Source organism: Oreochromis aureus, linkage group 8 (assembly GCF_013358895.1).
Source record: "Oreochromis aureus strain Israel breed Guangdong linkage group 8, ZZ_aureus, whole genome shotgun sequence".
NCBI lineage: Eukaryota > Metazoa > Chordata > Actinopteri > Cichliformes > Cichlidae > Oreochromis > Oreochromis aureus.
This window is the reverse complement of record NC_052949.1, coordinates 15,350,793-15,377,285: the sequence shown is the minus strand read 5'-3', so window position 1 is coordinate 15,377,285 and position 26,493 is coordinate 15,350,793. Positions and strand designations below refer to the sequence as shown.

Below are 26,493 nucleotides of genomic sequence, written 5' to 3'. Positions count from 1 at the left end.
GAAATTATGTGCTCTCTCTGTGCTCGTACGCCCCCCATCTCCCTTTTTGTGTGGAACCATTATTCATCTTATCACTCATTTTGCCACACAGTTGTTAACTATTTTGTTTTACAAGCAAAGTTTTATTAAAGTAGTTAAGTGCCGCGAAATGGATTATTTTGCCATCTTTCTCCACACTGTCTATGGATTTATGTGTCAGCTAAGGTAATTGGATCATTGATCTGTTCATTCATCCCTTTATTTGTCTTGCCACATGGTGGAAAACTGTTCCCTCTTCAAAGTTTTGCTGAATTATAAAGCCTATGTTTTGTGTAATTACGTTCGGGCCTATCGAGCCGAAACTTAAGTAAACATTTTGGGTTTCGTACGCACAGATTATCATCATAACTCAGCATTAATTAAGACTTTGATTCTGTTAGCTGGGCTGCTATTAATTAAATTCATAAAAGCATTTTTTTAAAGCACTTGATATTTCACTGTTAAATGTGAAATAAATATTGATCACACAAACATTTTGGTGTTTCCTCATGCTACACATGTTCTCGTAGAGTCCTGTACAGTCTTATTTGGTTTCTGGTGATTTGGACAACTACTGTGTTAAAAACACTCAAACTTGCCCAAACTTTCACTATTTATAGACAAACACCAGCCCAGAATTTTGCTCAGCTTCAAGTATTCAGCGAGAGTTTTATAGGGTGGGTGCACACTCATTTGCACACATTTGCATGTGATTAGCACTTCAAACCTACAAACTTGAAAGGCTTTCCTTGTCAAGACACTCTAATCTTCCTCTCTCTCTCTCTCTGTCTCCCTCTCTGTCGTACTCTTTCCCAGGTCTCTGCTCTCTCACACAAGTAGCGATTAAGTAGCTTGGGACATCAATTAGAAAGTTTAGCCTTCTGTTCACACTTATGACAGTTTCTAGGATATTGAAATCAATAATATGCTGGTTTTTGTCTTCAGCGTATTTCAGCTTAGAGCCTGAGCCGCATCAGAATCAAAAAATAAATAAACATTTGAATTTCAAAGCAACCCAGTGTTTAAGTTAATATAACCAATAGGCAGCTGAAATGATTGCCTCCTAGAAGCATAAATGGCTAAATGGAACTGTTACAATGTAGCCTTAGTTCTCTGAGTTCCATATTCCATAGTTATGGGTTAACTATTAAAGATACTTTGAACTGAGATATTGCAGCCTGATATCCCAGTCCATTAAAAAGTAAATAAATGAATTATTTAATGTACATATTTCCAGGTCAGTGCCCTTGGCTCTTGTGATGGCCAAGCTGAGAGACCCACTTGCAAGATGCTAAACTGACCAAGGAAATAACACCCGGCTGTCTACTGCTGAGACACACCCAGCACTTGCAAACAAGAGGCTGGCCTGCCACATTAAGTCAGGAAATCGGAAAAAAATGGACTCAGAAAACTTCGTTGAAGCTGCACAAATGGCCAAGAGGGAAGCTCCCTTCCCTAATTCCCATGAGGTGGCTACACCTTGGGTTGAATGAGCCCAGACTCCAGACAGAATGGGAACACTCGAGAATGCAAATGCCTGTTCTCCTCAAAACACCAGGGTTGAAGCAGATGAAAAGTTAGTCGGTTTTCCTAATAGTGTGAGAGGACCTGATGTACTCTGATCCGAACAGGGCACAGAGCAGCCTCATTTGGCTTCCAGCTGGGACTGCAAAACTGCAGGATGGTCTGCACTGTAGCCTTCTGGGGCATGTCTGGTGAACTGAACACCAGGTGGTGAACACTGCCCTGTGGTACCAGTAGGCAAGCCAGGAGACCTGTGCCTGAGACTTGTGGATAGTTCAGCCTAGCACCTGTAGGCTTGAAGTGTTCCCTTCACCAGATCATTGTCATTTATTTAGCATGGACCCGACAGAGAACTTGCTTTAGGACAGTGAATAAAGGAATGTGTAGATGATAGTGTAGGGGCAATGGGTGCACTAAGGCATCCAACCACACAGGCGGACTGTAATACACCCTGGATGTGAAAAGGGTGGACCTCTGCACTTTTGAAAAGATGTCACATCTATTCAACCATCTGAGGATGGAATCTGTAAGTTGGACTAAATACTCAGAGACGTACAACAATCTTTCACTCACAGGTCAACACATTTTAGATTGACACACCCTGTATCTAACTCAGCACAGGTGCTTTACAGGTAAGCCATGGGGCGTGGCCAGGAAAGCTGTAGTGTCTTAAAGAGGTATCCACATGGCCTTGAATAGCAGGATGGAATATGGTTTAAAATTCACCTAGTAATTTCAAGGTGAATTGTAATCAATTATTTTCTATTTTTCTGTTATCAAATTTCATTACAAACTTGGTATTCAGTCGGGCAAGATTTCTGATCTATTTTTTATCGCTTGCAGACAGTTGTTTCAGTTTAGTATCTGAGTGTGTGGTTTTTATCTCATGCTTTCCTGCAAAACTTACTTTTCTCTATCATGATCTACAATGCAAATTAAGTAAGTCGACTCTACGCGTGTGTCTGCGCATGCGAAACAGAGAGGGACTGTATTGCAGTACTTACTTTACAATCAACTACTCAAGATGGCCTAATTGTTATTACTTTGTAACCATCATCATTTTGCAACTCTGATTAAGTATTTCAGGTACAGTTACCTGCTGCTTTCTTTAATCACTTTCAGTTTAAAACACACTCACACGTACACGCACATGTAAATAGAGTATATAGATTTCTTTTTACCATACTACTGGAAAACTCATTAAATCCATTATTGCACTGAGAAACAAGTATGAATATGATTTAGCTGAGACGCATAAAAACCCAACCTGTTATCTGCCTTTTTAAAAAATATCATATTATACAAGATTTGGGGTTTTTTTTGACAAAATGACAACATCTAATTATAATATGGCAGGAACTTACATGAACTGAGTTACACTGAGATTAACAGGAACTGCAGTGACAAGCACCAGACTGGCACACTTGATGGAGTTGAAGCTTTGTTGGTATTTTTTCAACATCTAAAAAACCCCAAAGGCATTTCAAGACATGTAATCACTGTCACGCTCTCCTGAAAAAAATGTTTCCATCCACTGAACTGTTTGAAAGATGCAGACTTTGACAACATTACCCCATTTCTTGTCACAAGTTTAGACAGCTGCTTCAGCTGAAGATAACTTTTCAGCAAGGACAAAAAAAATTGGTCTTATGGTCTTTATGTGGCTTTTACAAAAACAAAGAAATGGGGGAATTCTCCTTAAACTGTACTGAACTAATATTCATATACTAAATTGTAACTTTATTTTGAGTTCTTTCATAGAAATTCAGTATGCACTCTATGAAAGGCACTTTAGCGTAACTGATTGAATGAAAGTAAGCATCCCGCACAGTACATGCTAAGTTAAGCTTAAGTAACAGAATCACCAATAAAAAACAAAAACATACTGACAGATTACCAGTGCAGGGCAGTCCCAGAGAGGCAAAGGCAATCCCTCAGTTCGCTGATAACTATGTACTGAGGTCAAGCAGAACACGGACCATTAACTGCTATCTCCATTCATCAGAGATCGTTTGTAACAGGTAAGCGACCTGGAATTAATTCTGAGCTTCTTTATAACAATGAAGACAAGCTCAGAATTTCCCCACTCTCAACAAGCATACAAGTATATTCTCTGATCCCAGTTATTGATGCAATGTCACCCAAAATGTCAGCCTTAACAGTAAGCAGGTTGCTGTTATTACGAGCTTGTTTTCAAACCCCTCTTTAGCTTGTTTTACCGCCTGTTGTGCTTTCATTTTAACCACGATATAAATGTACTGCGGTCAACAATATTAAATGTTTCTGGTGCTCACAAGCTGCTAAAACGAATAACTGACTGTTCAAATAAAATGTTACCACGCAAGGTAGTACACTTTGCAAACTGTGCTGCATTGTTACAGAAAAATCTTATGTAACACTGAATGTCATTCATATGGACATAGCGTTAATCTCTGTCTTTATGCATAATATTGTGCGTATGCATTAAGTGCATATTTGGACCCCCTGTAATAACATGAGTGAGATAGCAACAGTGTTTTCACCTAATGCACAAAGCTAATGGCACCTTAATGACCTACACTTGATAAAATCTGCTAGTGACAGCTGGTAAAATCAACCATTGTCAGATGTAAAACGGAGGCCTAAAAATTCTAGGTTGCATAAGCGCCACTGCCATCATTGTAGACTGGACATTGAAGATATAGCAACCCTAACTTTAGAGTAAGCGACTTTGTAAACAAGTCCTCTATGAATATTACAGTGAAGCATAAAAACATCACACTTTAGATGACATGCTGATGAACTTACTACAGACCTCTTCTTCTGTTGAGTACTTTGTAATGACACACATGAAATACAGTGATGGGCTCCCTAGTAATCATTAACAAGAGCTGCGATTGCTTAGACTGATATGTTTAATTAAAATTCACTATGGCTTCTTCAGATGTGCGGAAATCGGCAGTCTTGGGTGTTGTAAGATTAAATCTTTAACTTACATTGGTAATTGCACATAATCAATTTCAAAAATGTTACCCGTATATCAACCAGTATTACATTCAGTCCTGTCCTTAAAAGTTGTTGCAGTACAGTGTTCACATTAAAATAAGTTGTGCTTCCTTCTCTAACTTCTTTAAATTCCAATAGTTATTATATAGTAATTTAGGTAAAGTAATTTATTAAAAATGTGTGAAATATGTAAATCTGCTGTAAGAGAATCTAATCAAGAGCTTGTTTTTTCATGTAACTGGTTAAATTATACGTTTTTTCTTAGATTTCTGCCAAAATTTTGGTTTTTTATCTTGAACTATTTACAAAAAATTACACATTAAAGACATGTGAACACAGTAACCTGCATATCTTGTCTTGTCGCTATTTAACTGCTACTTCCTCTTCTCCACGTTAGCTTTGTTAGTCAACATCAATCTTGTATCGACAAATAATTTTCATCCCCAGTTTGCTTGTTGTTTTGCGGAGAACATGTATTAAACTAGTCCGTTGCTTGATAATTGATCTCAGGCTGAGACAGGTTAAGGTGGAACAATGGGATTTCTTTCTCTCTCTTGCTCTCCATCTCGTTGCGTGTGCGACTTTCCTTAATTAAATTCAAATTCAATTCAGGAGTGTTCTATCAATAAACATGGACGGTTCTCGTGGTGCACTACCAAAGCAAATCCTCTCGTGGAAATGTAGCATGCATATATCAGGAAAAATAAAGAAACATTGTCAGATCATTTGACGATAAAATACCTCGTTGGGTTTCTTTTTCTTTTTTTTCCCCCTCCTCAGTTTGCTCAGTCCTCTGCCTTGTGTTTCCCAACAGACTGATGTACTTATCCTATTTGACATCCTTCTGAGGATAAAATGTGCAAGTTGCAGCTCAGTTAAAGTCCATAAAGATGCTACAAATAGGACTGTACTTTACTTGTGACAGGGAGGGAAAAAAGTGAATCACAAGGGAGACTGTAGGGAAAATGAAGGTGGTGTTTATCAATATAATAGAGGGAAAAGAAAAGCTTGTTATTTTTATGCTGTTTAACTTAATGTTATTTGATGGCCCCTCACCCTTATATAATGGAAAAAAATACAACACTTTATGGATATGCACTTGAAAATATTACTATGTCAACATAAGGACACCCCCCAAAAACAAAGTAGAATAGGTCTCTTCTAACTATAATTATGAAATAAGTGGAGCTCCCTCTGCTGGGGTACAGGTGGCAATTCTTAGCACAGTTGATGAATGTATTTCAAGGTTTAGCATGCACCTGAATCCCAAACTATCATCTGATGCCCACGTGATGGAAGGGAACTACATGCATACTCCCACTGTTCTCCTATTAAAATATTATAGATCTACATGTAGTTATTATAACACATGTCCCTTTCCATTGCTTTTCCTGATATCCTGATTACAGAGTATTATACACAGAAGCCTAGGCAGCCCTTCAGAAACCTTCAAGAAGACCCCATGTGCATGCGATGGCTACAGAGATATCAAAGTCTGCTGTCAAACGATCTTCTGTGCTCAAGCATGATGATGCAGCCAAACCGAGTCTACGCTGTGTCCACTGCTGAAAATCATTTAGTCTAAACATCAGTAATGAGAAGCAGCTGTTATCCTTCACCAGCTGAGCTCACGTCGAAATTGCAAGTAAAGAGCTGCAGGCAACTAACTAGAGCTCTACTGCTGCCTTCAAATCCAATACAGTCTCTTTGCAGCGGTTACAATCAAATGCTCTGTAATTGCTTCTTTATCAAAGGTCTTAGGGTGCATTTGATGTGGGAAAGGGAGAGTGGAGAGAGATGCTGTGTTGATGTATGCGTTGGTTGTTGTTTTTTTTGTCCTCTTGCTTCTAATTTAGCTTTTGCAAATATGATTGTGGACTTTCTTTTTTTTTAGATGCATGTTTGCAAGTAATGAAAAGCTACAGTGATGTGAGTTGAAAGAAATATTTCTAATATATTAGCTTTTTTATTATTTTGAAGGACGGCGTGCATTTATGCATTGTCCGCGGGTAAGACGTCTTAAAGTCAACATGAAATTTGTTCTCGCCTCAAAAGTTCCAAGAGAAGAACCATTTTAGCCAAAAAAAAGTAATTCCACCAAGATTTCTTTTCAAAGAAATGCCCAACAACTTCCAAACTCGTTATTCTACTCTGCTGTGCTACCAAACTAACAGCTAGCTGCTTGAATGAAAGCACATAAACACTGTAATAAAAACTTGCTTGATTACTGTGTGATGAAATTTAACATTAAGCAGTGCAGGTGGCAGGTCACTGATACTGGACTGTGCTTCCCTTGGGGGAATCAGTACCACAAACCAATACACTTCACTTAAACACACGCCACCAGCGGCTCTTGTAGATGTTCATTTACTATATATGGTAAACTGTAGCTATTACATAGAAGAAGACTCCTCACACCTGATGAGTCACACACTAAAGCCTTGTTACTTTGGATTCCTCTTCTCTGCTACCCTGGAGACACGTGTTACCATTTGGTTAAAAGCTTTCAGCAGCTGATGGTTAATGACTGCTTTGCATTTTGAAATGCAGACCTCTAAGGTATGTTTCTCACACATATGAGAAACCATATTTATGTTAATTTACCATAAAAGTGCAGATACATAATCAATGAAATTATCACAGTAATGCAAGTAAGCCTATGTGTCAAAGAATTATGAGACATTCAGCTTAATGTTCAAGTAAAACAATGAAATATATATATTTTTCCACTCAATATCAGAAAATTGTGGCATATCACATTTACCTGTTATGTTAGCAAACAGACATATCTCTCAGCTACTCATTTTTACGCCTTCCTGCAAGAAAGTAAACACTTTTATTTGTCTTCTTCATCTTATCTTTATTTGCTTAAGACAGTCCCAGTTTGGTTAATTCAACTTGGTTTGTCTCATTCTTTCCTACTGAACAGCAGTTTTCTGAATTTAAATAACCCTCAGAAATCAAATCATCACTGCTGAAAAATGTACATTTCTGACTTACTGATGACGAAAATATTTACCTATTAAGTGCAAAACCATAAAAACAAACACCAAGGATATATATGCAGAGTTAATGAAATTCATATAGCGTCATATCTTTATTGCTTCAGTTCAAAATCAGTCCTCGAATACTATATTAAACTAAAAAACATATACTGCTTGCAAATGTGAAATCTAAAAAGCAAGTTAATTAATCTTTAAACTGAGCTGAATATGTAAAACAGCAAATATAGATTAACGTTTTGTGAAAGCTGTAACTGACTCCAGCCTTCGTGAATTATCTTAACAGCATGTCTGTCCCATGCTCATTAGTCTTTTATATGGAAAAACACACAAGTCTTTGTTAGCTGAACATGGACATGTGAGTCTTTTATCTGCAGCGTTTGTGATGGGCCTGCATAATTTAAAATATAATGCTGAAAGAAGCAAGACGAATGCAAGGGTGGAAAAATTAGTCATCTATTAGTAATAGGATATATGTAGAATGACTAATGTCTGACTTGGAGTCGAAGCCAAATGTTTTGGAAAAAATATCCCTTATTATGAGATAATGAGAAACAGAAACTGTATTTCTTCCTGGTCAGATATGGAGGAGATATAACACATGGGAAGTCTAAATATACTTTCAGTTAATAGATGAGAATTTATTAGTGTTGCCAAGCGTTGCTGTTCAGTACTCATGTTCTGTGTGCTTTATAATCCAATTCCTCACAATTGAACATGTGCAGAGAAATGACACTAAATAAAGTTTTGTAGTCAGGCGATACTGGTCTAAACTAGTTTTACTGCCCTTTGTCAGTTTACCCAGGAATCAAGCTAGCTGGCATGAGAATCAAGTCTACAGGTTCACAACACTGCTCATAAAAAGTACAAAACATACCTGGCAGAAATCTGGCCAGTCTCTGTTTCAAGGTTATGTTCTTGGGCAGCGCTGCATGACTTCCAAGGTTATTCCTATTTTGAGATTGTGACTACTTGGTACTTTTGCATCTGTAATGGAGCCTGGATCCCAGCTTGGTTATAATTTTGGGGAGCGGACAAAGGAAGAGAAACGTGGAGTGCAAAAAGATTATGTTGGCATGGCAAGAAACCCTGCATTTTCAATGGTTTATAGCATGTCCCATAGTTTGGGTCAATACAGCTGTATGTCCTTCCTCATTACAGTATAATTGTATTTTAACAGTCTGACTATAGGAGACAAATTTCGACGTCTCCTGAACTAATGTGCCTTCTTTGATGCTGAAAACGTCTCTTTACCAGCAATGATCCTTTAGTGAGTTTAGTTTGATGTGACCTTTTAGAGAAGATCGATCAGTGTACTGTTTTTAAAATATCTTTACAGGCTTTGTGATCACACTAAATGTGGTCCGTAGCTCATTTCAGAGTTGGGTGGCCTGGGAGCGTACTGATAAACACAGAGCCGAATTACAGTTTTTCTACCTGACAGTTTGACTCTGAAACTCAGAAGGGACGGCCTGTTTGAATCAGAAACCTGATGTGCCAATTGAGCTGAGATCCGAGGCCAAGTGATGGCCCTGTCAGGAACTGTTGCCAACAGGTAAGTCTGCTCCCATGTGTGGCTGCTTTCATACAGCTGCTAGGGGTGGGTGGTGGTGGTAGGTGTAAGGGGGGGGACATGGCCCATTGGCTTTAAGCCTGGAGTACGTCCTCCCTAGCAGGATGGATCAGCAAAGGAATGGCAGCATCGTGGATTAGTGCAGCCTGTCAAGGTCTGACGGTGCAGTGACAATTTAATCGCTGAACTGGCTCCCCATAGAAAAAGGAAGACGAGAAGAGGAAAAACAGGAAGGGAAAGTTAAGAGACTGTGGTCTTCATTTATATGATTCATTTTGTCATATCAGATTCTGCTAATACTGCTGTCAGCGTCCCCCGGGTCCTGGAAGGAAAAAAAATAAACAGGCTCATGGAGACAGCAGACAGTCTCAGCCTATCCTTAAGCTTAGCCCTACAGAGAAACTACCAGTAGAAACAGCTTTCTTACTCATCAGGAACAAAGAAATGCATTTCATTTGTGAGACTTGCTGTTCTTCGTTATATCAGTATAGATGAACATTCAGCATGAACACACACAAACACACCGAACACATCTTTTATGAAATTCTAGCTTTAAAAGCTGCAAATAGTTCTCTGTCTGCACAGATGGGGTTTGAAGGAACAGACATAAAACAAATCAATGTTCTTTTAAATATGATCTAATGCCTTATGCCAGCACAGCTTTGGATGAAGCAATCAAATGTGCAAATTTTTCATGAATTATTTACGACAGCAGTCATTCATACCATTAGGGGGCAATTATTTTAATGTCTGATCAGTCAGAATCAGTGCAGAAAGTAGAATGCAAACAATAGAGCATTTGAATTTAGCTGCCATTGCAGTCTCACTATAAGTGAGTCAACAATTATTTTTTTCAGCTTCTGGCTTCACACTAATGAGGCAAGAAGTTACCATGGTAATAGTAGACACGAGCTACCTTTCCTTGCCAGGCTTTTAAAGCGCACGCTCAAGCACAAAGACACACACACACACACAGAGACACACACATGCACAGGGGATAGTGACTTCATTGTCCAAGCTGAGGAGAATAAAAGCGACACCATTAAATACGTACTAATACTGAAAGGCGTGGTAAAACATACAGACGTGGGCTGCAGTCTGATTTTTTTCCCCTCTTGATCATCATTATTAAAAGCAGCAATTAACAGCTTTTTGCCTTTTCAGTGTCTGACATCCAAACTGAATTTCCTTGACTTTAACTAAACATAGAATTCACAACAAATCTGAACTGCTGAAATGTATGCATTTAAGCCTTTCCATCACATTAATGTCTTAGACTCTGTCTGGAGATGTTACCAATTTAAATCCACTATATACTCAATAGAAATAATTTTACTATATTAAATTAACTGGAGAAATTACACTGGTAAACAGCCATTGTTTAAATGACCTATTAGAATATATATATGTAACTGGAACAATAACAACAATGCAAACCATTTATATATTTACTCTCATGTTACTCTTCATTCTGTTTCAACTATAAAGCTAACTTGCAGTAGCTTTGCATCATCTGTGCAACACAAGCCAGCCTCTGTGTAATGTGCTGTTGAAACAATGCCCATACAAGTTAGGAATCATTCTTTTGAGAGGGAGCAATTTTTTTTTCTTTCAGTGAACATCGACTATTGCTGCTACTGAAATCTGCAAGCAAAACCTTCTATCCAGAAAAGAAATTGGTTTCGACGCATGGGACAAGAACGCAGCAGAAAGAATACTGGTCTGAAAAAGCTGATGTACTGCATGCAAGTCCACATACAGCAGCCCGGAATCCATGCTTGCTGTATTTCATGCCCAAAGCATGCACAGCATCCTGAATATTATTCCTATTGCTGTGTGTTACCAAACTATGACACAGTGCTGCAGGTGGTGGCCAGAGAACTGCATTGCATTTTCATTGCAACTAATATATTCCGCAATGCCCTCCAACCAAACAAACTCTCTCTGAGCGAGGAGAAGAGAGAGAAAGTGCTTCCAAGTTTTCAGTCATAACTGTATATGCTTGTGACTCTGTGTTGTGAGTGTTACACAACCCAGAACAGTTAGCATGCACCATTATTCATGGAGTGTGGTTTGTTGAAGTAACTGTCAGGCTCTGGCAAGTCCATCCTGCACTGGCATAGCCTAAGTATCCCAAAAGTCTGCAGTAGGGCCTATGTAACACTGAATTCTTCCACTGCAACATCTCTTATTGGATCACTGGATTATGTACTATCATTCTCATGGTCATCCTATACTCTAGCACAGTACTTAAGGTGCAGTTTTATTCTAAGACCTACACCACTAACTGCCCAACTGCTGTGGTGCTGAATATAGCACTAAGAAAAAGATGACATGATTGCATATGACAGCCATCTCTGCTACACCTCTTGATAATGTATTCCTCCTCCTTTTTTACACAACGTTCTTTTTTTGTTACAGAATATATATGCTTTCTACCTTTGTGCACTTAGTGAGCTTGACATCTCATGGTTAAAAAAAGTGTGTTATCGTTTTCATGTGGCAATTCATGTTAAATGCTAAATGTATGAAACAAGTTCCTATGAAACAAACAAACACTGCATAAATCTTTTTCAACTCATTTGGTAGTCACACTATTGTAAAAAAATAAATAAATAAAAAGGTTGCAAGGGAGATGGGAAGCTCGTTAAGACTGGGAAAAAATGTGGCTGTCTGGTGTTTATATGAAATTTCTTGCATTCAGCAACCAACTACAAGTGGTTGTGATAACCAACTGGTTACCCAAACGTTGTATAGCAACACCCATCAACTTCTGGGCAACCTTGCAAATGAAAGTCAAGTCAAGTGTCCAAATCACCCAGTAGGAGGCAATCTGTATGGTGGCCCTGAGAGGTCAAATGTAATGCAACTAAAAAAAACACCAGCAAATAGAAAAAAGCTGCAAAAGAACACAAAAGGAAAGTGTTTTGAGATGTGCTTGAAAGAAGCGGAGGATTCTTTAGTGTTGTGAGGGGGGAAAAGGATCGAAGGTAATATGTGATTTAATCACACGATTTAAATAATACAGTAGGTACAGGTTTACTGTTAGCGTGTCACCTCCGCAGCTGAACTCTACTGTTGTGTTTCATTCAACCTCCAATTTGTTTTGTGCGGCTTTGAGGCAGTTTTTTTATTCACTGGTCTTTTTCTAAGTTGCAGTGTGTTTGACATCTCACGGCCACAGTAAACCTGCCCCAGAACAGTGATTGGCAAAGTTCACAAATAACTGCAGTCCAGTTTAAACACAGACTGAACACATTATAATCAATCTGAGTTAGATTGTGCAACTTGTCTGAGACACATTTCTTTGGAGTTGGGGATTTGATTCAGCTGGTTGCCAACTGATTGTAGTCTGGTTATATGCCTATATGAAAGCAACGTGAAAAGTGCCTACCTCATTTGTGGTTAATTTACAGGAACTACAGGATTTCAGTTTCTTAATTTCAAAGGATAAAGTTTACAAGTTCATTGTACATGAATGCAATAACTTTTTTATGCCATTGTTTTCCAGCTGCTGTTTTCCCTAATGTGACTGCAGGACAACACATACCATTTACCATTGTTGGAGTTTGAATTCAGGAACTGTGAGAAGTAAGCATATTTTAACTTAACTCAAATCACATTTTATAAATGTTTTAAAGCTTCATCCCATCTAGAAGAAAAGATACCTACTTCAGTATACTTGTCATTTGCCTGCGCCACTAAACCAAGTAAAATTTTTGGTCCCCTTAGGAGAAAAGGGCCGCTGATCTATCAGCAACATTAAAATCGCTGACAGCTGAAGTGAGTAACATTGATCATACTCAATGAATTGTTCTGCAGGGAAATTCTGTGCCCTGGAACTCATGTGGATGTCAGTTTTACACCTCCACATCCCCGTCATAATGCCACTGACATAGCAGGACAATGCACCAGCCACGCCCCAAAAACTGACCTGGGAAAATGAGTTCAAAACAATAAAGAGTTCAAAGATTTGATCCAGCTTTCAAAATTTCCAAATCTCAACATAATTAAGCATTCATGAGATGCCCTGCAGCCACATTCATGAAGGTCCCAACCTACAGTCCACAGGATCCAAAGCATCAGCTGCCAAGAACCCAGTGCCAGACACCGTACCCAGAGGTCCTGCGCTCTGTCCTGGCCGTCACAACTTTTCCAGTGGTGGGCCTACAACATATTAGGCATGTCACAGTAAATGCCAAACATGTTCTGGTTTGATCTGTGAGAAATTCTTTTGCCATCTTCTACAAATAAAAGAAGAAAACCTTTTGTAAGGTCTGTCTATAGAAGTAGTGACTTGGTTTTTAAAATGCTTAAATTCCAACAACACGCTATGATTTTTTTTTTTTTATCTCTTCTGTGATAATCCTGAATGTGACTAGGCTGTCATGTGTTGAGCCTCACAAGACTTTTGAATTCTTGTACATTTATTGTACAAAAGGCACGGCACTGATGTGGAAGTAGGTCTTAAACTCGCATTTGCATGTTTATTTTGGGAGCCTTATTAGCATTGGCAAACATGAACATCCGGCAGAGAGTGGTGGGAGAAGGGGCTAGGAGGAGGAGAGCAGAGGAAATGTTTCATAACAAAATAAATTGATTCCTAAGTTGAAAACGGTGTTTTCCTACAATAATTCAAATGTTTAGAGATGATTCTGACATCTTTAGCTGTCACATGTAGGAAAATATCCAACTGGCTCTGAGGCCCTGGAGGTCTGGAAGAAAGCATGACATCAAACAAGGCAGCGATCTTTAAACCTTTCCTTTTTCTGTATTTTAGTGGGAGAGGTCACAGTTCTCAGATCAGGACACTGATCTGACCTTCCTTGAAGGGCTGATCGATCAGCAGCAGCATCTCCAGCACCTTAAACCTGACTGTGAAACGCCAGCCTCATATTTTATTTATCTCTTTTTCTTGTTTTCTGCAATAGGGATGGACAACGTCCGAATTTACTTTCATGAACCATATCTCTGACAGGAAGAAGGCAAGAAGATAACTCCGTATAGACTATAAGAAGAAAATGATGGAATAGCAGCATCTTTATGTGTCTTTGTTTGTTTGTGTTTTTTAGCTTTCAGCTGGTTTTTATGGTTTAATCCTCAAAAAATAAAACTGCGGGCCACCATTTTCAGCAAACAAGCTCACACAAGCTTATTGTACACTACATCTTCAGTATGAAATGGCTGAGTAGAAGATCAAACGTAAACAAATAACTTAACAAGCCATAAAAGCAGTCACACGGAATCTGAAGAATCTGTGCATTAAACAGGAAAGAAAGTATTAGTAAATTTTGGATTAACATTTGTTGTCACAAACAATGGGATGTTCCTGCTGTGAATATTTAAACACACATTTGCTGTATTTTGTGTAACGTTCTGTATCATTATAAGTTAAAAATTGAATTCACTTTTCTTAAAATGCATTTAAAAACATCTGATTTCAACTACAACTTGCGAATTTTGTCTTTATGCCACCGTGCTGCTTTGGACTTGTTGTGACCCCCCAAGAGTTCAGAAATCACCTTATGCAGCTTTAATGAAGAATGGGAGTTTTCATTTATTCCAAATGACTTCCTACAAGCTTTGATGTAATTTCTGTCTTAGATCAGAAGCCCACTTGGACTCCCCTCCTAGTAGCAATGTCATTAAAACACAACCCACTTGGCAGTGATTTTTTTTTTTTTTTTTTGTGAGTGAAATGATCATATTTTTTTCTGACTTACTGCTTGGACTTCTCTCTGGAAAAAAACAACCTTTCAATAAAAGTACTCACAAACCTGTAATCATTCTTTCACACAACAGGCTCTCAGCTCAAGAGAAATTACCAGACAGTGTCTCTAGGTCAGGCCCTCCAGTCATTCCTGAGTCCTATATTCATCATTCAGCTGTCGCTAATTATAGCCCAGAGTGTAGTTGCAACAAGTCTTCAGGGTGTCTTGATGCTGTCACACAGGTGACATGCTCGAAATTGTTGTGGCTGCCACAATAATATGACATGAAACACACACTGCATTGAGCTTGCATCATTAAATAATTCCCAGCATCAGCTGTATACTTTTTTTTAAGTTAGCACAACTTATAATTACACTATCAACCAAACTGCCAGTATATTCTGATATAGGAATAATTTTACATTTAAACACTTTCTAGCCATTTCCTACGAACATATAACATCATATGTTATATTTTACAATACATTGAAAATATTTGCTAAAACCTGATGTAGCTATAGAAATTTGCAAATTCGTCAAATTCTGTAGCTGTTTAATGTTTTAACAAAATGTTATCAATATTCACTTTTTTTCTAATTTATGGAAAACCTTTTAACTAAAGCAGGAGTACTAATGAGATTTTTTAATTCAGCACCTTGACTCTCTAACTCAGTTCTCTGTGAAATTTCCTTACATGTACATTCTAAAAACCAAAAACCCAAATAAATGTTAGGCCCTCACTGAAGGAGGTTCTGCCTATGAAACGGGGATAGACAGCTGCCTATTCCAGCTCAACACAGCCTTCACCAGATTTGCAGGTCAGATGGGTGCGAGGCGCAGCGAGAAGCAGAATGTGACAGGATATCCACACAGAAGCTGTGGGGAGAGTGATGGAGGGCTTCTGCAGGTTCACCTGTGCCTTAACAAGATTTCTCTGGGTCCTATGGAAATCTTGTTACAACTTTTTTCCCTCTAGGTAGATATTGATTGCCAGAGGCTCTCCTTTGGCACAGCTGAACTAAACAAGTAAGTTTGGGCTTTGCAGATATTTAAAGCACAGAAAAGAATATTTAGACTTTCAGTTTCTTTTTTTTTCTCGTAAAACGTTGTATGTTCTGTTTTGAGAACACCAGTCAATTCTTTATATTTAGCTTCCAAGGAGCCAGACTTTCTTGTAATAGTTTAAAGTGGACTAGAGCAATAATTCTCCAGGCTTTCTAAAGATCTTTCAGAGTTTGTTCTTTGACCATTTTCAGGTTTTTGTTCATTTGTTAAATCACTTAAACTAAACTGCTAATCATTCAGGCAGAGAAAAGGTACTTAACTCCAAGGATGAACCAGCGTTCTGTATATAATAGACAACAAAGAACCAATTGTAAATTGTAACTTTTGGCACTTTGTTAATAGGAGCCTGCCACAAAAACACACAATTTGTCCCAATTTCAAAATGGCAAAGATAACACACTTTGGCAGGCATAAAATGGTGTTTTTGCATCAATAAGGTGATTCCCAGACAGCTGTTAGCTAAAAACTTGGCATATCTCAACACTATGTGGAGTAAGTCCTTTAAAAGATTTAGGAAACTTCAGGACAAAAGAAATGGCAGCTCTAAAAGCAAGTGAGCAGCGTCTTGAAAGTCACAAGATATGGCACGTTACAAAAGAACTGCACTGAAAATCAGAGGCAACAGGTCTTACAGACTGCTAAATCCAAACCGTGGTCAACAAGCATGGAGGATGTCAGGAGAGAGGTAGGTGCAGCCATCTGGAGTTGCATTTTAGTCAATAGTTTTGAGCATTTTTTCAAATTGGAGTTATGAATGCAGAAAAGCACCGTCAGATTTTGATCCACCATGCAATGGAAAGCTTTCACTGTCGATGGCTTCTTCTTACAAGAGGAGTGGAATGTCCTTCAAGAAGCCTCGAGAATAATTCCTGAAGCCTACTTAAAGAAATTACAAGAAAGCTCGCCTAAGAGAGCTTTGTTGGAAAATAAAGGTGGTCATACCAAATACTGGCATTCAAGTTTGTTAGAACTGTAGAAACTCTGTTTTGCATGTGCGTGTGTGCAGATAGTTCAATAAATTGCTTCACCTGTGGAAATAGACACAAAGAGGTGGCTCAAGACTTCTGCACAGTACTGTATAAATAAGTGATACTTTTTATCTATCACAAATATGAAGCAAATTAATTAAACTGCATGAGAGAGACACACAGTAGATGCTTTCTGATGCAGGCGAATAATTTGTAATGTCAAAGGCATTAAAAACACCCTGGGGCTGCATTGATTTCCTCAATAAGTTTAATTGAGTTAATTGACAGCAGTTTACTTATTCCTGGCTGATTACATGATGTGTCAAGGGTGTACTTGCTGGAGTTACCTTTATTTATTCTCTTGGGCAGTCACAGTGTGAGTGCCAGGCAGAGTAAAACAAAAGGAATACAGGAAAGATGATCATGTCACAAAAGAAAGGCAAAAAAGAAAAATCAAGGAAAAAATCCATTTCTTTCAAGTGAGATCAAAGAAGGATATAACAAGAGCTCCTTCTTAACACTTACCATTAAAATGTGGTGCAGACTCAAGGGCCATGTCAGACAAAATTTTTTTTCCAAGCTTAATACGGAAGGAGAAAGGCATTTTATAAGATTGCTATCATTATTACTACTTTTGTCAGAGCAAAGTGAAGACCATGGTTTCGTCACGTTCACTGCTCCGTGGTTGAATCTGCAACTTTTTTTCAGAGAATCAGCATCTGGTTCAGCTAAAGTATATCCGATCCCTCTTGTAGTGGTTCAGGTGATAACAGATCTAAATTTAATGTGCATTTGCACATTGATCTTCCCGTTTCATGTGTTTCATCACTTCCAGAAGTAATTTAGTTGGACTGAGTGAAAACGAGTCGAGACTAGTGATTGAATTGGTGATGGATTGTGGGGGACAAAGAGAGCGATTCAGTGAGGAGACAGAAACAAAATGCCACACAGAAACACGGTGCAGCCTTCACACTCACCTGCAGTGTCTGTGAACCCCAGCCACCGTTTCAATGATCGAACACTCTCCCTCGTTCAGACAAAAGGCTAGGTCCTTGTCTTCCACACATGGCTTGAAGACCTCTGAACGAAGGCTGGGATGTGTTGGGGCCAGTGCTGGAGAGAGACAAGAGGAAACCAATTTATTCAAATTGAACAGTTTTGTATATTAAAAAAATCCCCTCATTCTTTAGCAACTTAAATCAACAGGAACATTTTTCTAAACTTCTTTCATGTGAAGCGGCAAATGTCATTCAGCAGCGATTTACTTATTTGTAATGAAACAACCACTCTTGTTAGATTGGAAGAGAAGATTTCATTCCTCGCTCCCTTGCGAATCTCAGTGGGCTAAAAGCAAGATAGCCCAGGGAATGATTGTGTTTTATTAAGGACTGATTAAAATTGGTGTTTTCAGCTTGAAGAGACAAAGAGAGGAAAGTAATGATGACTGAAATAACACACTTGCACTGTTTTTGGTGTATGTGCTCGCATCATTATTAAATACCATGTATTCTGCTTGCTTTTATTGTTTCAAATGAAGCCGTTTAACCACAACTTCTAAGTGAAATTCCCTTTCTGCTGCTTTAGTAAACACAGCTGAAAAACCCGGGAATATATTAACGAGGTAAGGCAGAGAGATGTGAATGCGTTAGCACTGCGCTACCCAGAGACACAACACAGAGTGATGGGCTTGGTGAGGCAACTTTGATTTTCTTCTTCTAGTCTGACCCTGAGCTGCTCTCACATAAAGAGCATGGCTGCTGTGTACGAGCACCGCAATGCAGGGTTCTCCACCCTGTGAAATATGCACAGCTGTCAGACATGTCAGCACCGCAACTGTTATGTACAAACGCATGCAACCACGTGCAAAATTTGTCCAAACACTCTATCGGAATTACCCAAGCACACATGTGTGCACAATGACACAGAAATGATCACAGAGGAGCTCTCGCTCCGTGTTCAAGCACTGGCAATTGGATTGACTGGTATTATACCCCAATACCTTGCCAATACAATTGGATTACTCATCTGATTCTGCTTTCATCCATTTATGTGGTGCACAGCCACACCTTTTTAACACCATGTTCTGGTAATTGTAATTCCTTTTGTATGAAGCTCCCACATCTTTCATGCCTGATCCTCTGTACACGGCACGCTTTGGCTGGCAAGTGGCATTTTTACTGCTGTGCCTCTAGTCACCATGCGCACACAGAGGGCTAAAAACTTGATAATCTGTTTGTTGTGCCCCAGTGTCCAGTTCAATCGATGTTTTGTTTATGGCTATTGATTGATAAATCTGGGGCTCTTGATGTAAGACCCAAGAGCTGATGAGAGATCAGAGAGAACACAAGGAGATATGTGTTGCTCCTGAGGCTACCCGAGACTCTTCTATGTCTAAAACTTTGGAAGACATTATTTAAACTAATTATTGTGGCGGTTTAAATGTAGACTCTTTAGTAGCAAAAAAAATACCACTGGTCTCTTCTAAGGTGGATACAAACACAGTAGAAAAGTAAAACATGAACATTTTTTTTACTCTACAAAAGTAGGCATCAAACCAAAGCTGACTCTTTCACTCTCTAGGCTTTAAAAGACACAGGGATTATATGTTGTATTATTAATTCCACAAACTCCCAGAGTGAATCATTAAAAGGTTATCTATTCAAAGATGTAACTTTATTAATAGAAAATAGAACACAACGTCCCCCTGTGGTATGCACATCCCTCGCAATAATTGTCACGGCTTTTAAAGCCTCCTGGATATTTTATTCAGAAAGCAGCAGCCAGTGACTACACGTGAGAAGTACCACGATTGATATTCAAAGACAACACCCACTATGCCAGGTCAGTGGTTCAGCTCTAAGCATGTGAGGCAGAGGGTTCCAGCTAAAGAGGAAATTGATTTTGTGCTGTAAGGCTAACCGTTGATATATTTACATTAGAAAGCCAAGGTCATCCAGATACCAAACACCTCCAAGTACCTGCAACACAAGGAATCCGATCTGTGCTGGAAAAAATTCAAAAACTTTATTCTTCAAAGTTGCCATTGTATTTTATGCGAAGCAGTCTGTACAGCAAGCTTTTCCTGATATATCATTAGTTTATCATTTCCTGCATGAAAAGTGGCTCAAATATAGCACTGCTTCCAGCTTCCAGTTTGGATTCGGGAGACAGACAGCATCTCTACTTTTAAGATTAGGCTTAAAACTTTCCTTTTTGCTAAAGCATATAGTTAGGGCTGGATCAGGTGACCCTGAATCCTCCCTTAGTTATGCTGCCATAGGCATAGGCTGCTGGGGGACTCCCATGATGCATTGAGTTTTTCCTTTTCAGTCACCTTTTTCATTCACTATGTGTTAATAGACCTCTCAGCATTGAATCTTACTTATTATTAATCTCTGTCTCTCTTCCACAGCATGTCTTTATCCTGTCTTCCTTCTCTCACCCCAACTGGTCGCAGCAGATGGCCCCGCCCCTCCCTGAGCCTGGTTCTGCTGGAGGTTTCTTCCTGTTAAAAGGGAGTTTTTCCTTCCCACTGTCGCCAAGTGCTTGCTCACAGGGGCTCATTTGATTGTTGGGCTTTCTCTGTATGTATTGTTACAGGGTCTACCGTACAATATGGATTACCCCAGAAATTAAAGCTGTCCTCAAGCAGAAGAGGAGGGCCTTCAAATCCAGAGACAAGGAGGAGTTGAAAAGGGTGCAGAGAAAGCTGAGGGGACTGATAAGGAATGGGAAGGACAGCTGATGGAGAACCAGCTTCAGCAAAATAACGTTGGTGAAGTCTGGAGAGGCCTCAGAACCATCTCAGGCCACAAACATCAGAACTCTCTGCCTGGGAGGGATGTGAGGTGGGCAAATGAACTGAATCATTTCTTCAACAGATTTGATTCAGCCATGAGGCAGTCTCCAAGATTGGGTGCAGACTCACCCACCCCCACTGTTGCTGTTCCACCTCTGACACCTCAGACACTTCACACCACCTCCAATACACAATCAACACAAGGCTCCAGCCTGTCTCTCTCAACCACCCAGGTTAGGAGGGAACTGAGGAGGATTAATGGCAAGAAGGCAGCGGGTCCAGATGGCATCAGCTCGAGGGTCGTCAGGTCCTGCGCGGACCAACTGTGTGGGGTAATGGAGCACCTCTTCAACCTGAGCCTGAGGCTGGGGAGAGTCCCACAGCTCTGGAAAACCTCCTGTGTTGTTCCAGTGCCAAAGACTTCACGCCCCAAGGACCTCAACAGCTACAGGCCGGTGGCTCTGACATCCCACCTGATGAAGACCCTGGAGCGGTTGGTCCTGGCTCAGCTTCGGCGCCTTGTGAGCTCATCACTGGACCCACTTCAGTTTGTCTACCAACCTGGCATTGGAGCGGATGATGCCATCATTCACCTCCTACATCGTTCCCTCGCGCACCTGGAGACCACTGGAAGCACTGTGAGAATCATGTTCTTTGATTTCTCCAGTGCCTTCAACACTATTCTTCCCTCGGTTCTGAAGGACAAGCTGGAGAACTCTGGAGTGGACCATCACCTCACTACCTGGATTTTGGACTACCTCACCGACCAACCACAGTATGTGAGGACTCAGGGCTGTGTGTCGGACAGGGTCGTCTGCAGTGCACGGGGCCCCACAGGGAGCGGTTCTGGCTCCGTTCCTCTTCACCATCTACACTGCAGACTTCTCCCACAACTCCACCCAGTGCTTCCTGCAGAAGTTCTCTGATGACTCTGCAATAGTCGGACTCATCACTGATGGGGACGACAAGGAGTACAGAGGACTGACTCAAGACTTTGTGGACTGGTGCCAGCTGAACTACCTCCAGATCAACACTAGTAAAACCAAGGAGCTGGTGGTAGACTTCCGCAGGCACAAGCATCCTCCACTGCAACCACTGAACATCCAAGGTATGGACATTGAGACTGTGGACAGCTACAGGTACCTTGGTGTTCATCTGAACAACAAACTGGACTGGACTCATAACTCAGACGCCCTCTACAGGAAAGGGCAGAGCAGGCTGTACCTGCTGCGGAGACTCAGGTCGTTTGGAGTGGAGGGCACACTCCTGAAGACCTTCTATGACTCTGTGGTGGCCTCAGCCATCTTCTATGGTGTGGTCTGCTGGGGAGGCAGCATCTCTGCTGGGGACAGGAAGAGACTGAACAGGCTGATCCGAAGGGCCAGCTCTGTTCTGGGATGCCCTCTGAACCCAGTGGAGGTGGTGAGTGACAGGAGAATGGCGGCTAAGCTGTCATCCCTGTTGGACAACATCTCCCACCCCATGCATGAGACTGTGACAGCACTGAGCAGCTCCTTCAGTGGGAGACTGCGGCACCCACGGTGTGGGACGGAGAGATTTCGCAGGTCTTTCCTCCCCACTGCTGTCAGACTCCACAATAAAGACTTTTGCAGCTGATCAAACACACAAACCCACACATGTGCAATAAGACTGCTATATGTGCAATTCTTCTTCTGACGAAGTTGTATTTTTGTATTTTCCTACTCAGTTGTATATAGTATTTGTATTTGTATTTTATTCTATTGTATATATTATTCTATTCTATTTTATTCTATTGTATATAGTATTTTATTTTATTTTATTGTATTTTATTGCATTCCAGTGTTTTCTAATTTCTGCTACATAACTTTGCACTTTTGCTATAACAAAACAAATTTCCCACCTGTGGGACTAATAAAGGTCATCTTATCATCTTGTCTTACAATATAAAGCACCTTGAGGTGACTGTTGTTGTGATTTGGCGCTATATAAATAAAACTGAATTGAATTGAATTGAATTCTTGAATCACATGTTGGTGACGGAGCAGAATAGTAGGATGTGAACAACACAAGGTCACATATATATAATATATACACACATACATTTTTATTTTATTTATCCTCCAAGAGAAAAAGCTTTCAACAGCACCTTCTGTATACTATTATATAGACAATGTGCCAGTTTCACACCCAGAAGGGGAGAGGCTGACATAAGCTCCTAAAATTAAACATATGATGGCAAAAAGATTTCCATAATAGCTGATTTTCAAAATTTTGTGTGGGCTGCAGTGATTCATCCAAACCTATAAGATGCGGCAGTGAACGCAAACATTTCAACACGTTGTCCGTTTCTTTAAAATACAATGAAAAATGTCTCACCCGTCATTCTACAACTGCCTAACAAAAAACAAATAAACTAACAAAAAAAAACCTATGTGCTTAAGTCTTTAAGGATTACATCTACTCTCTTAGCCCCCTTGTCCAAATCAGGAAACAAGTCATCTTCAGATATGTTCGTCCTTGAGCGGTACACGCTGTCAATTTCTTATGGGTTTCCATTTCATCATCCTTGACAGGCAAGAATTGGTTTAAAAAAAATCTGCAGCATAGCAAGCACAACTCAGGGACTTCTGAATGAGCACATGTCAGGCTGGAAACAAGAGCAAGTTAATAAAGGGATTACAGGGTTTCTTGTTGTATCAAAACAAGAAAGTGATAATCTGTGTTTGATTTTTCCGATGTTATGTTTACTGCGTTGCCATTCCTTGACATTCAAAGGATTAACCCTGAAAAAGTCTGTGTAAATTCTGAGGCTGGTACAAGTACTTTAATGAGTTAAGGACATTTTTCATATCAAACCAGTAGTGGGAGCGTATCACACTTTTTTTCACATTAATCTTCATCTTCATTATAGAGGTAACAGCTGATAAATGAGGTGTCCCTCGCTTTTAGTTTTTATTAAGATTTAATGTCATGACTAATTATGACAACCACACAAGTTAGTATGACGTTCATTTATCAACACTTTTAATGAAGCCTTTTACAAAATAACCCCCCTGCAAAGCAAGCCTCTAGCAAACTCTATGAACCTATGTATGCTAGGTAGCTGTAAAAACCATGGTGGAAAATGTGCTAATAAATGGCAGCTGCAGTGGGAGCATGATTCATCCTGGACTCTTTGAAATCATTTTCACGTCTCTCACTCTCCCCGTTGCACAAAGGCAATCCAGATTGCTCAATCCCTTGGTAACTTTCAAGGAATCTACTGGCTGGGGATCACAGATTCAAATGATGCTTGAAAGATCAGAGTTATCTGAGAAGAATACCAAGGCTAGTGCTTTTTTCTCTCCCTCAATACAATTAAGTTGAAGTGTATAACTTCAGTAAGTTCAAGAATTTGCACATAATCGTTCTTCATATTAGAAAGCATGCCAGGAATGTAAAGATATGCTGCTCTAAAATAAATGTTAAAGTAACTCCACTTCCATAACAAAAGCAAAGTCTCTGGAGCTAACATTTAAACTGTACAATTCAGACACATCATGACTTTAGATGTAGTAAAATGGAAAGTTGGTGTTATAAACACATACATCAACTCAAATTGCACTAAAACTCGGGCAAAGTCAGCCTTCAGATTATATGCTACACGTTGTAGCATCCACATTGGCATGAAAAGGGGGGTCTCAGGAGTTTCTGCAGTCCTGTGCAAAGCTAAGTACACCCTTACTGCTTCCATAGCAATTAAGAGGGTAAGTAGCAGCCAGGCACTGCTAATCTAAAGCACTTGATTTTTTGGATCATCAGCGAGTGTGACTACCTCTATAAAAGCAAAGATTTTGGCAGTTTGCTGGTCTGGAGCATTCAGGTACGTGTCAACACAATGCAACAATCATCCCAGCAAATTTACCCTAAAGGTCAGGCCATGCAATGCTCAGAGAAACTGCAAAAACTGCCTCAGTTAGCATATTAAATGTTATGGTTCATTACAGTATAATTAGAAAAGTACTGAAGAAGTATGGCTTGTCAGGAGAAAGCCTCTTCTCTCTAAAAAGATTATGGCAGCATGGCTAAGGTGTCCAAAGTTGCATCAAAACAAACCACAAGACTTTTGGAATGATGTCATTTGGAAAGACAAGAATCAAAGTGGAGATGTCTGGCCATCACAAACCCATCACAGCATATCAGCACAAACACCTCAGACCAACTGTCAAGCACAGAAGTGCAGAGATGATGACTGGGGCTGGTTTTGCAGGCACAAGACCTGGACATCTTCTAGTCACAGAGTTGACCATGAACTCTTTATACCAAAGTATGCTACAGTGAAGCATGAGGCCATCTGTCCAAGAGCTAAAGCTTGACCCAAATTAGGTCATGCAGCAGGTCAATGATGCAGCAGAATGGCCGAAAAAGAAAAAATCAAGGTGTCGCAATGACCCAGTCCAGTCCAGACCTCAAATAGAATGCTGCGGTGGAACCTGAAGGAATATTGTTGAAGAATGGTTCAAAACGTCTCTACAAGGATATAAAAGCTGTAAAAGTCATGCAGAAAACAATTATTTCAAGCAAAAGGTGATTCTAGCAGCTATTGTATTATATTGCGTGCTTAACTTCTCATGACTATAAATAACCTTTCTGGGGGTAACTAACATCTACAATGTTTGCCTTTACTCTTTCATAGTAAGCATAACATAATGTTCCATAACATAAGCATCATTCTTAACCAGTGCACTCACCTTGACATATGAAAATTTGACCTGCCCGTGAAGAATGAGCTCTAACACCGTTTTTTTCAGGCAGGTAGAATTGTTCTGCATCACTTTTCTATGCCCTATAATTATCTTAAATGGAATAACTGGAGAATGATTCATTTGTAATGGTTTGCTGCTGTTATTGTCGGTGGCATATGTCACTTCAGTTTCACAGTGCCATGTTCATTTTTTAGTTCCAATGCTTGAATCCCCTCAACTGTTAATTATAGTGCAGCTGAAAGCTGTGGTTATATATTTCGATTTTTGCAGCTTAGCTTCAAATCCATGTTTGCACATCGTGGCTTCATCAACTTTAAAAAAGGAATTGCACTGTTCTGGTCTCCATATTTAGTATATACTCTGTAGACATATGCAAGACTTATACACACAGTGCAGTGGAATGCATAAACACCAGCACGTCTCATAGTATAGACAGCATCTTTGTTATAGACAACACAAGAGACAATTCTATTTACAACTGTAGCATTTTCCTTCTATGGCTTCCTTCTAATGTGCTCATTAGTGTTCTTGTGCTGAGTCTCATCCCTCAGGAGACTGTGGTTGGGAGAGAACCAGCTGTGTTTACTGCAGCACACATCAAAGAGGGCCTTACAACGTAAAGGGAAAGTCTTAAGGGGGCCTGCTGATTGCCTACCCATCATGCACTGCTGCCTTTTGGACAGAACCATATTCAAGACTGTATACAGTAGAGTGCAGTGTGTATGGACAGCACAATGGCTCTGACAATGCCATCTGTCATAATGGTTTGGTGCTTGGATTTTTTCCCTCGGAAGCAGCACTTTGACCTTTGAAGCAAGAATCTGGAAAAAATATTAATTTCTGGATTAATTCAAGAGAATAAATACTGATTGCACTGCTTTACCTCATGGGATACATTCAAAGCCCAGTAGCTTATGTTTATCTGAAGATTTAAGTAATACGATGTGTATGAAACTGGCCACACTTGACTGAAGGTTATTCTGACTATATCACCAAATGATATCATCCCCAGCCATTCATTTTTTTAGGGTACTGCCTATTTTGCTAAACCGATTAGCATTAGCGCTACACAAATATAGATAAACCAACTACACTAAACATCGGTTCAAAACTTTTGCAAA

At 39.7% G+C, this 26,493-nt stretch overlaps 1 protein-coding gene across 2 annotated transcripts in view; it reads right to left on the bottom strand.

Annotated features, from left to right (window-relative positions):
* The window catches only part of nrg3b (neuregulin 3b), a 202,194-nt gene that overhangs the window by 81,897 nt on the left and 93,804 nt on the right, over nt 1-26,493 (bottom strand). For both annotated transcript variants that reach the window (XM_039616169.1, XM_039616170.1), the window contains exon 2: nt 17,824-17,959. In XM_039616169.1, coding sequence (XP_039472103.1) covers nt 17,824-17,959 — 136 coding nt within the window. The remainder of the gene's footprint in view (nt 1-17,823; nt 17,960-26,493) is intronic.